General features: G+C 31.8%; 1 protein-coding gene across 2 annotated transcripts in view; it reads right to left on the bottom strand.

The window, feature by feature from the left end:
• Positions 1-1958: 1958 nt before the first annotated feature.
• The window catches only part of LOC132793285 (hemicentin-1), a 129692-nt gene continuing 118985 nt past the window's right edge, over positions 1959-12665 (bottom strand). The window contains exon 10 of one of the 2 annotated variants that reach the window (XM_060803060.1): positions 1959-3156. In XM_060803060.1, the coding sequence (XP_060659043.1) occupies positions 3128-3156 (29 nt within the window). In that variant the 3' untranslated portion in view covers positions 1959-3127. The remainder of the gene's footprint in view (positions 3157-12665) is intronic. The other variant, XM_060803071.1, reaches the window with a different exon arrangement.

Genomic DNA, 12665 nt, shown 5'->3' with positions numbered 1-12665 from the left:
TGCATATGAATCAATCATGTCGACATCGTTTGTTGGCAGCACTTTAATTTTGTTAAAGCTTTGAGTTTGCCTTGTGAATACTGTGTTTAAATTTTGTGAACATGTTGAATTTATTGAAACGAGATAAAATATAGCTTTGACTTTCGTTTGAACTTTAATTCGGCTCATATTATTTACTAATTCTAGAAATTAAATATATATGCATTTGTTTTGTATCTACAAAGCTTGAATTTAAACTTATGAATTTGCAATTGAATGGGCCTGTGATAATATTAAGTTTTAATAAAAGCATTAATTTCAATTGAGAATTAAACGAACTCAGTGGCAATCCATCAAGATAGTCAAGACATAAATATGCATAAATCATTTATAACTTCTGCTCTGATTTGAGACTCAATTAAGATAAATTTATGTTGCTAGCAAAATAAATGTTTTCTATTGTTAGCAATTTAACGGAATTTAACGCATTTGCTGCTGAGAGTTTATTTGCTTTAATTTCATTATTTTGGTTATCTTGGCTGTTGTCAGACAGTTTTGTAGTTTTTGTTATTGCTCGGTTTATTGTTTTTATTGTAATAGTTTTGCACTTAGTAGTTTTTGCTATGTAGTTTGTCTGGCATTTTGATGAAGTTTAACATTTAAATTGCAATTTTTGCTATTGGCCAAAAACGGTTTTTTAGGGGTTGTCAAAAGATTTTATTATTTTGATTTTCATATTTGCGGTTTGTTTGCGTTTCCCAAAAAAAAAAAAAATTTGCTGTTTTAGTATTTGTTTTCGTTTATTTTCCAGTTGCTAGTTTCTTCTTCATTGCTTGAGATATGCCTTTAAATTGCATTTACTGTGTTTGACGAGAAATTGCAAATTTAATAAATCTTTTTGACCAATTGGCAATTAAGCCAAAAATAAATTGAAAACTGTTGTGCTTTTCATTTGCTGATGCTGTCAATGAGTCTTCTATGCGTGTGTGTGTGTGTGTGTGTTTTTCGTTTTCTGTGGCATTGGCAAAAATTAATTTACAACATTTACACAATCTAATTTGCAATAACGCGACCCAATTGTAATTTGTAATTACAATTTTCGTGATTATAAACGACGACAATGCAACAATCGAAATTAGCTGCGCAATTAGTTGTTCATCTTGCTGCAGCATTGTTCTTGCCGATAAATGCCCTCTGCTTTTCCCCGCAGTCCCTTCAACTCTTAACCCTGCAATGTGATTCAATATGCCAGCACAAAAATAAAGGCTAATGAGCCTTGTTTGCTCTTTTCGACAATTTCAGCGTATTAATAACCTTTAACTGGGCTTTACGAATTTACCATTCGATTTACACTTCTGAGAAAAGGAAATTTAAAATTTACCTTTCTGAGGATACGTTTTGAATAAAAGGAAATTTTAAAATATATATTTCTAAACTCATTTTGTATAAGGGAAATTTCAAATTTACAGTTTTGATAAAAGAAAATTTAAAATTTACATTGCAGAATTCATTTTGTGAGAAGTGAAACTTAAAATGTACATTTGTAAACCTATTTTGTAAAAAGGAAATTTTAAAATTTATATTTGTGAGAATTCATTTTAAAAGAAAGGAAATTTAATATATGTATTTTTGAAAATTAATTTGTAAAAAAAAAAGAAATTTAAAATGTACATTTCTGAATTCATTTTGTAAAAAACGGAATTTATAATACATATAAGTATTTTTGAACACATTTTGTAAGAAAGGAAATCTAAAGTATACTTTTCTGAACCCATTTTGTTAAGAGGGAAATTTCAAATTTACATTTTTGAATTCATTTTGCTAAGAAGGATATTTAGAATATTAATTTCTGCACCGTATTTTTTCCAAAAGGATATTTACAAATTGTTATTTCTGAATTTTATTTGTAAAATAGGAAAATTAAAATTTCTTTTACAAAAAAAATATACAATTTATAATTATTTAAAATTTCTTAAACGAATAAAAGTTTAAACACTAAAATTTATATACTGCATTTGGCACATTTTTAAACTGCGAAATCAGTTAAACTGCAAATAAGAGTATTTAAACTTCGGTTTCCCAGCTTTTCGTTAGTTTTTTGTTGTCAATGCAATTAAAATGCCATTTCACGGCAATCTGAGTATGTCTGTGTGTGTATATGTGTATTGAGCGAGGATACAATAACTGTTTATTTGATTTTAGTAAATTTTCCATATTAGCCGCAGGATTTTTGTTTTGATTTTTGGACAAACATAACCTCAAAGGTGGCTTTTGTGTTTGGCTTTTGGCTTTACAACAATTGCAGACAGAATTTCATGCTACGATTATTTGCTTTTGTCGCCATTCAATGCGGGCATCAACGAAATAGGCAACCTCATTTTGGCCACATAATATATAGAATTACCAATTACATTTTAGACAATGATTATAAGGAATTATATTAGGGGGGAAATGAAGTTTAAATATGTTTTATTGAAATATATTTTGAATTCAGTTTAGGATTTAAGGTTTTATTTATATGGCTTCCACATTAAATAAACTATTCTAAAATGTATTTTTAAAGCAGTCGTTGAAGAACGAAAAATAATTTATGGGTTCAGAAATAGTTGTTTGAAAAAAAACTTTTGCAATGGCGTACATTTAAATGATCTTAGCTCAACTCACTCTGTGTATTTTACAAATAATTTCTTAATTAAAGTGCGTTTTTATCTTTGGTTTTTCGCTGTGGTTTTTAGATTTCGTTTTTTTTGTTTTTTTTTCGTGGAATATTTTTTGCATAATTTATACATTAAATGCCTGTTTTCACTGCAGTGCTTAGTGTTCTACGAGTAAATCTAAAGATTTGGATTTTGCTTAATTTGTTTTTTTGGTCGAAATTTGCAATAATTCTACACGTAAATCGAATACTCTTTTCAGTTTTCTGTTAGTTAGAAGACACCTAATAGAATTTGCTGTATTTGCGATTTCTAGTACATTTTTATGACACATTAATTGCATTTTAATTGCTGCAATTCATCTGTGTGTGTGTGTTTTCGGCTCAATTTACTTACTTAATGCTAATGTCAAAACGTGTTTGTTAAACGTTTTTGTGTTGTTCATTTTGTTGTTTTGTTGTTGTTGTTGTAATGTCTCTTCACTGGCAATTAGTTTAATTTGCTAAATCCTGTATTATGTCCGCTGTAATGAGAGACATAAAGAAACAGAAAGGGAGAAAGAGAAATGGAGGGAATATATTAATCGATTTTGTTTTGTACAAGTTAAGCTCACTAATAAATAATATGTGAATTGCATAATTTAAAATAATTAAAAACTCCATTAAACTATACGTTCAATTTGCATTGAAACATGTTCATGACGGTATTAATTTGCTATATTTAAATATTTCAATATGTTCAACCTCATTAAATACCCTAGAGTTCTGATTCTAGACATGTTGATTGATTTTTTACTATTATTTAATTGTTAAGATTGGCCTTAAAACGTTTAAGATGAGATTCATTTAATCAATTTAAATGATTTCATGGACAACAGATATAAGTAAATATTCTTCAACTAGATTATCTTCATAAAAATGTTAAAAGGTTAAAATACAAAAACCTTAGAAGCACAACAAACAATTGAATCAATTTAAATTTTCTCCAAGACAACAGAAATATTCTTTTTAAATACATTTCTAAATAAAAATGTAAGAATAAATTGATTATATTTTGAGTACTCAAAGAACTATTAAATCAATGGAAATCATGTCATAGATTAGGCAAATATTCTTTATAAATACATTTCGCAAATAAAGTTGTAAGAATCTGAATTAACATAAAAAGATTATATTTTTGAAGCATGATGAACAATTTATTTTTTTTAAATTCTGACAAAAACAACAGTGATAGGCAAATATTCTTTTTTGAAAACTTTTTCTCATAATTTAATAATCATTTAGAATTTTATCAATTTAAATTTTCTCAAAAAGAAGTACAAATTGAAGAGATTAAGTAAATCGAACGATTGAATCAATTTAAATGATGTCATAGGCATAGTTTTTAGTTTCTTTTTCCAGGGTATAATTATGATGCTGTGTCTATATGTTTAACCCTACTCTATATGCAAATGGGTCAGCGAATTTGTGAATGCGTCTCTAAGCACGCGATTTGCATATAAATACTTATATATTTATTTATGCTGTAAATACAGAAATAATAAATATATATGCATATATGTAAACATATATTTGTAAATATTTTATACAATTTGAATGCATTGCCGCTCCAAATGCATTTGCATTCAATCAACAAACTTGTTTGGGAAATGCAGCAATGAATACAGACAGAATGTAAAAGGGTTTGCACCTGGGTTGCTGCTGTACTATGTTATGAATGTATATTGCATTGAAATATATCAAAAACCGAATATATCTATCTATCTATGTGTATTATGTGACAAAAGCAGCGAAACATAATCAACACTCAGCGACAGTTCTGGAATGCAAAACTCAATTCAAATGCCAAAACACTCAAACACTCAGGTGAGTTCTGAGTTCTGAGCTCTTCTATCTTCAGCTCTAACCATGCGATGATTGTGTGTGTGTGTGTGTTGTGTATGTGTGTGTGTGTTGGGTATTTGAAAAGTCAACTCTTGACAAGTTTTGTACTCTTCTATTACAACTGTGGGCGTTAGCACGTTTACACTCTGGCTTCGATTGCGTCATGTAATCCTTAACCTAATCAAGTTCTCTGCGGAATAGATTTTGTGGCTTAAAATGTAGTCTGGCAGTTCTCATTTTCCCAACAAATCATGAACACATGTAGCAAGTAGAATGAATGAGGAAAGTGTATAGAAATGCTTTCAGATTTTGTTTATTTTTTTATTTTGTATACGTGTTGCGAGTTTCATTTCAAATTCTATTATATTTTTTAGTAAAAATCGCACTGAAAACTGTTCTCATTTCATAGATTTGATGGGATTTAGAATATTGCTTGTCGATCAAATATTGATTGATTGTTAAGCAAAAAAGTTTTTCAATGCATGGCAGATCTGCTTTTAATTGGAAGAGGTTTGAATTTTTAGAGATTGATTAAAAATGAATTATAGTAATTTTGTAGTATTTAGTATTTCATTCATAAATACATATTCATACTTTTATAACTGGTTTAGAAATCATTTTATAGTTATTCTATGCCAACGTTTTGGAAATATATTTAAAAACTTAGGATTGCTGAATTTAATTTAATTTAATTTTATGCGAACGGACTTTAACAATAAAATACTTAGTTGGTTATATTTTTAAAGGAAGCATTTAAGTTCTACTGGCAAACTTGTACATAAATGAATTATAAAACGAATTACGATATAAAGTTTGGATATAATTTTATTAATTAAAAATGCTCAGTTGCTAACTTTTTTGCAAATAGATTCTAAAACTCTGAAATGTGCTTAGCAATTTTTCTCACTTTTAAATCCCTCAACTAAGAGCGTAGTGTATTTAGAGCTTTGTCCCTTTTCTGCAAAACTCCATTGCATAAACTTGTCTTGTAGGTGTTTGATGTGCCGAGTATCTATCTATGTGTGTGTGTGTGTGTGTGTGTGTGTGTGTAACATAGTAGTGTGTGCGTGACTATGTGCCGTTGATTTCGCGCAACACTTTCTGCACTTTGCGTCAACGTTGACAATTGCAACTTTTGCATAAATACATTTTCTGCATTTGCCACGCACACTTCACATTCTACCACAGCTCAGCTGCTTTTCTATTTCCACTCTTCCGCTTTCTCTCCCTCTCTCTATCTGTGCACCTCAAGTCAAGTGGAAGGTGCAAATCGCTGTTGTTGTTGTTGTTGCCTTGCGGTTGTGTCTCGCACAATATAAAATACTTTTGCATACTTTTATGCGCACGCATTGAAAATTTATCAATGCTCCGCGAATTCAGTTTGGCCAAATGCGTTTACGTTTATCTTCTTCTGCTTTGTATTTGCTGTATTGAGGTCTTCGTTGGAAAACCTGGTTTCCGGTTGAAAAACTCAATTAACAATTGCAATTTCTTTATTCGCATTGAAGCGCAGCACAAACAATGCGTAAAAGCTACGAAATGGGGCACAAAGGGGCAGAAGCTCGTTGCAAAATTTATGTGTTGTTATTGCCTTTGCCTCGTTGTTAGGCTATGTTTCATTACCTAATAAACATTTTATGAGTGATCCGAGTTGTGGTCAGTCAACACACACACATACACACACACCGATGCATAGACAACGCCAAATTGGTAAATTGTTTGAAAGATGCATGGCCCGTTTGACCAGAGAGTGAGTACAGAGAGAACACAACACAACACAACACAGTTACTGGTAACAGCTTCCTCGGTTTGGCAGTTTCCCTCTTCACCTCCCTCCGCGAAACTCACACACAGTTAGCTATGCCATAATTAACAAGCTCCAAAAGCAGGCTCCAATGCGCCGATGATGGCTCGCCATTTGGGTTTATGTGCCACACTCTGCCCATGCCCTTGGGGCATAGCCGCTATTGCTCTCTGTTGACAATCACAACTGATGATTGGGGTCAGTGGTAGCTGTGTGTGTGTGTGTGTGTGTGTGCATGGTAATAAGTAAACTTCTCATTCGGCGTATTTAACCAAAGTTGCTAAGCTTACTGCGATATTAATAATAATTGCTGGTTAATGAAATTCATCATTCGAATTTTAGTGAAGTTTTGTTTAGAGCCTAAATATATTGGAAAACCTATCAAATTTCAGCAAAGCTTAGGATGTATAAAAAAAAACAAACAATTCTTAATAGATTCTTTAAAAAAAAGAGACAGAAAAGCGACACAATTTCAGCGAAATTTATACAGAGAAAATGTACAAATCTCAGCAGATTATTTAAAATGAAAGAACGATAATCAATCGATTGAATCTCAGTAAAATTAAGCCGTTGGAAAATACAGATATTAAATTTTGATTTAACAAAAATATGTATTTAAATAATAGTTAAAATTAAAAGTATTTAAGGATCTCTTTATCGTTTTATCGTGGTATTTGGTTAGATTTTAGGCGCTCTCAAAATGAGAGTATTTCTGATTTCATTATTTTTTTTTTTGCACTTTATCATACGTACATTTTATCTTTAGTTTTTTTTTTCTTTTATTTACTACCGGACTTATTTTTACTTATTATTTTGATAGACAAAAAAAGAGAGCTTATTTATTGATTAGTTTTTCTTTTACGTTTTGTATAAAATTAGTTTTAAGCTTTTTATATTTATTCCCTAGGAAAAAACGAACAAAATTGCCACGAAAAACGATCTAGTTAAATGATAAAAATGATCAACTCAATATAAAGCCAATTAAGATTTGTTTTAGTGTGGGAATTCGTAATTACACAATCAATTGAAGAGTAGTGATCTTTTATGTTGTGGGAAATAAAAACTGTTTAAAATATTGATCATTCATTCATTCTTCATTCATTATTTAAAGGAAACATACAATTATGAATTAGTTTATTTATGAAAATCCTGCTTAACTTCGATAAAGTGTATCTATTTGTTGTGCTTGTTTTGTAAACTATTTTTGTTATGCAATGTGTATTGTTGGTTATTGTGTTCGTTCTTGTCTGTTCTGTTCCGTGTGCTGGTCGTAGTCTCTATCGTTATCCCTTGACGGTCCGGTCCGTATCGCAGTTAGCTCTCGCCGTCTGGCTGCTGGCTGCTGGCTCATAAAACATGCTTGGCCGCAGGTATTCCACGGCTTCGGGCTGCTGCCTGTTACCTGCTGCTGTTGCTGCTGTTGCTGCCTTGTTGGGCAGCCTGGCGACGCTCAAAGCTGCCTCTCTCTTTCTCCCGTATTTATGCCTATGAATATTTCATTTAATTGAAGCGCATTCATTACGAACCACAGCAAGTATGCCCACCCAGACACTCACCCACCTAGCCAGGCAGCCACATCGACTATGCCACGCCCACACTATAGAGTCAAGCAAGCAAATGCGCCCAGTTTTGGCGTTGTAATTAAAATAAATTTATTACGCAAAATGTTTTGCCAAAAAATTTGTCAAAAGTTGTTGGCCCCAGGCATAAATAATGGCGACCTCCTCTGTACACCAGTTTATATGCACATATCTTATGTCTCAGAGTATGCGTGTGTGTGTGTGTACCTGTGTGTGTGTGTATGTTGTTTGTTTCTGTATTTTATGCGCGCTCTATGCTTAATGATCTGTCCTCTGTGTCGTGCACAGAGCAGAGTCTACTTTGTTGACTCGTAAATTGATGTGGTTAATAAGCTTCTAATTGTTAATTTTCTCTTTGTCAAGCACAGCAAGTTAATGAAATTGTAATACCCGGTAATCGGCGTTGCGTGCTGAGTTTTTACACATTCTGTGAATTTAGTGTAATTAACAGTAAAAGGATCATTAGATAATAAATGATTAAATGATAGTTAAGTATTCAAATTGAGCTAAGAAAGCATATGAAGATATTACAAATACATATACAATTCCTTATTGCAATAAGATGAGCAAGAGCAAATAAAGTCCTCAGGCTATTAATATAAAATAAAAAAAATATATAATATAAAATATATCTAAATTAAAGTTTTTTTGATCAAATTGTAGTAAAGAAGTAAATTAAGAATGAATTAATTCATATAACTAAAATATTATGAAAATTTCAATTCAAATTTAAGAATTTATATAATTTAGAGCTTGTTTGTCTTTTTCCTATGCTTTTGCGTAGATATACAATTTTAAAATTAAATTGTTTTATTTTGGATTTACACCAGCAAAGGAAAGTTAGACAACGATTTGTTGTTATTATACCCGGCACCCATAGGGTAGAAGGGCGCTTACTTAGTCTAAGAAGCTTTGGCTGATCATCTGGTATATATTGTACTCTAATATAGTACTATATCAATATACCAAATATAGTTTTTGGTATAGTTAAGTATTTTTGTGATATATTAATTTGGTATAGACCGCACTGTTTCGCTTTTATTCAAAGTGGGTTGCGGATATCCCACAGTCGAGCTCACTCAACTGTTGTTTTCTTACTTGTTTTTATGGTAAGTTAGTCTATCTTTCTGTTCTGTAAATTCATAACTAAAAGATTTTATACTCATTTACTCATAGTTTATTGCTCCCTTTTCTGGTGCCCAGAAACTCAATTTGTGACAGGGTCTAAAAACTGCTTAGAAAAAGTCTCTTTAATTCTCTGTTGCTACACATATTTCTATTCACTATACTGCGCTTCGGTTCAAAGCCGCTCAGAGTTGCAATTGAATGCATTTAGATGTACATCAATGCCAAAATCAGTTCAATGTAGCAGTGCATTTTTTTTTGTGCTGCTTTTATCGCTGAAACAATGGCGTTTTGAAGCGGTAAGCGATTTGAGGAATGCACCTAACCAAACTGCCAATAGAAGCAGCACAATTTATAGAGAGAGAGAGAGTGAGAGAGACAGAGAGTACTGGGTAAATGCTAAATATTTGGCATTGCACAGTGCTATCGCGTTAAAAGGATAGAACACTGTCTCTCTCTCTCTCTCTCTCTCTCTCGTTCTTACTCATTGAAAAGCGGCCACAAATGCGGCAATTGAATTGCACAGATCGAGAGCTCAAAAGCATTGCATACTTTGCAACGCCAAATACGCCAAACAATGGCGAAATATTTCCCCGTTTCCTCTCCCCTTCCTCTGGCAAACGTCAAAAGATGCGCAGCGACTAACAAGTTTTCTACTTTAAACTAGACATTTGAGTTCCCTCTAGAAATTCAAGTTTACTTTTATTGTTGTACCCTGCCCCTGTTCGCTATTCTCTCTCTCTCTCTCTCTCTCTCTCTCTCTCTCTCTCTCTCTCTCTCTCTGTTCATTCATGGTTGTTGTTAGTATTCGAGTATTGTTGCCGTGTTGCCATTGGAATGCTAAAAGCATAAGCACAAAAAGGAAGGGAGAAGCACAGAAAAGCACAGAACAGAGTCAAAGTAAACTGCATAACTTGAATAACTGCAGAGGGCACTATACGACACTCAGTTACCTTTTCTAAATCACAAAAAAATATGTGAGAAAACCAATGAAAGTCAATGGCATAACTGAGGAAAATGTGCATTTTATTCTGAGAATGCGAGTTGACTACTGAGATGTGACTTGTTCTTAGAGATATGACACAGAAATAAACAGAACAAGGTAATAGAAAACATTAAAAGTAGCAATTTTATACTAAAGAAGATAATTGTAAATACAAAAATAAGAGCTTCATCTTTTTTGGAATAAAATTGTCATATCAATGTTTTTCTTATTACCCCATTGAAGTTGTAAAATATAAATATATATATAAGCTACATTTATATATTCATATTTAACAGCTTCACTAAGGAAATAGGAAGAAATTTGAATGTGGCTATTTTAGTTTTTAAAAAAAATAAAGATATGTTATATTTTTATCTATAATCAATAACTGGAAAATGGTTTTATCTCCAAATATGGGAAAACCAAAAAAAATGGAATAATATTTCTACACTAAAAATTAATTTAGATATATTAGCCTTACTTTTATGCTAATCGTAACTGTGCTCATTTATATTTTATTCCCTACATAATTACCAATTAAATTTGCAAATAAAAGCAAGATACACTCACTAACTAACCTTTACTATTCTCCTCTAAGCCAAGCTGGCCATAAAAAGCGCTACAAAAAAAAAATTGCATTCCCAGTTGTGCTTGCCGCCTGTTCATCCGCAGATGTCCTTGGCCAATCATTGTGACTTTCTTATAATACTTTTGACTGTGGGCAATGTTTTGCTTTTGGCCTTCTTATGACAGTTATAAAGCCAACAACAGACATGAGTTTGTTATCGTCAGCCTTTACAACCTTTTCTCCTTTTTACAGTTTGCAATTGAAGTTTTTCTGCTCTTTCGTGGTCAACAAATGCGGCTCTCTCTCTCTCTCTTCGGCAGCTGCTGTTGGACTTTGAGTGCTTTGTTTTAATTGCATTTTTTTTTGTCTGGTTTTGCGAAGCTGCTAAGCGGCTTAGAATCAGTTCATAATGTACGAACGAGTGTGGTAAATATGAATAATCAGCAAAAACAATTGAGTCGCAGCCTCAGCTATTCTCTCTCTATCTAGTTGAAGGCAGTTTCAAGTGCCAAAAAAACTAATGAATTAAATGATGAAGTAATGGATGTTCTTTAAACTTTTAAGGTAGAGTAAATTGTGAGTAATTTTAAATGGATTTTATGCAGAACTAATATGCAATATTTGCCATATTTTACAATTCAAAAATGTAAAAGATTCACACTCTGCGCTTGCAGGGTATACATATTACGTATACGCTCTGTGCTCACACTCGAAATGTCTTTGTATTGGTGTGCATACATAAGCAGCTCAATCACAATGCTTTTTTCGCACAACGCACGCTTTTTCATGGTTCTGAACAGTTTTGCGGCTTGTTTCAGTGGTAAAAACACGAAATGATTGCGCCACTTTTTGATCTACTTGAGAAAGTTGAGCAACTATTTTGTAAGCTTTTGTGGTTAGTTAGGATAATTGTGCGTCTATTTAGCAGATCAACTGCAGTGTATTGTGCAATCATTGCATTTTCATTAAATCTGCATTGAAGTATTGCATTTAAATTTAAGCATATACAATTTTGCATTTAAATTTGTGCATTTGAAGTATTGCATTTAAATTTGTATAAATGGGTGGAAAATTAAAAAATTCTACTTTTACTTATTTCTAAATTTAACTGTTATAACATAACATTGCAATTAAATTTTATTCATTAAGCAATAACGAAATATACAAGTACAACCAAATATAAACAGAAATATAATATTTGCTTTATATAACTAATGGACTATGTTTTTTTTTTGTATTTACTACAAGAACTATTATTTATGTATATGTTAAAGAAAATATTCTTATATTTTAGTTTATATTTTGTAATATTTGTTAGATTAATCTTTATGTGTGTTAATTTATATATTGCGCTGTACTTTATATGTTAATATTTGTTTTCCATATTTCAAATCAAAAAAGGAAAATTCGAAAAGCTCACTTAATATTTTAGCATAAATTTACCTTTAGTAATTTTGCAATACGTAAAGCTTTTATTTTTACACTTAAAGAAGTAATATTTCGGATAAAGTTTTCTATATTTTATGCCAACAAAAAGTAAATAACGCCAGACACTAACTAAGCAAATCATCAGCATAAATCGTCTTGGGAAAAAGTGTTCGTAATCCTGTGAGAACGCAACTAACTGATTTTAGATGCTTCTCGCTCAATCATCTACCATGGTTGCTGTGGCAGCTATAAAACTGCAACCTCTTCTACCCAAAACAAAACAAAACAAAAAACGTATATTTTGTGTTGTGAATATTTTGGTATGCTTTTTGTTTTATTTTTGTACTTTTTTGTTGCTGCTCTGTTTTTTTTTGCATTTGTTGTGCGTTGCTTTCTGTTGATGGGGCAAGTGGCGTTGCATTCTGTTCAGTGATTCACTTCACTTATAGCTGGCAGCGTTGTTTGATTTTGATTTTGTAAAATATTTTGTGCTTGTGCATTTTTTTGTTGTTCTTTCGAAGTCATTATACCCGCTACCCATAGGGTAGAAGGGTATTATAACTTTGTGCCGGCAGGAAATGTATGTAACAGGTAGAAGAAGGCATCTCCGACCCTATAAAGTATATATATTCTTGATCAGCGTCAACAGCCGAGACGAT

This window comes from Drosophila nasuta, chromosome 2L (genome assembly GCF_023558535.2).
Source record: "Drosophila nasuta strain 15112-1781.00 chromosome 2L, ASM2355853v1, whole genome shotgun sequence".
Taxonomy (NCBI): domain Eukaryota; kingdom Metazoa; phylum Arthropoda; class Insecta; order Diptera; family Drosophilidae; genus Drosophila; species Drosophila nasuta.
Note: the sequence above shows the minus strand (reverse complement) of the source record. Positions and strands in the feature narration are given on the sequence as shown.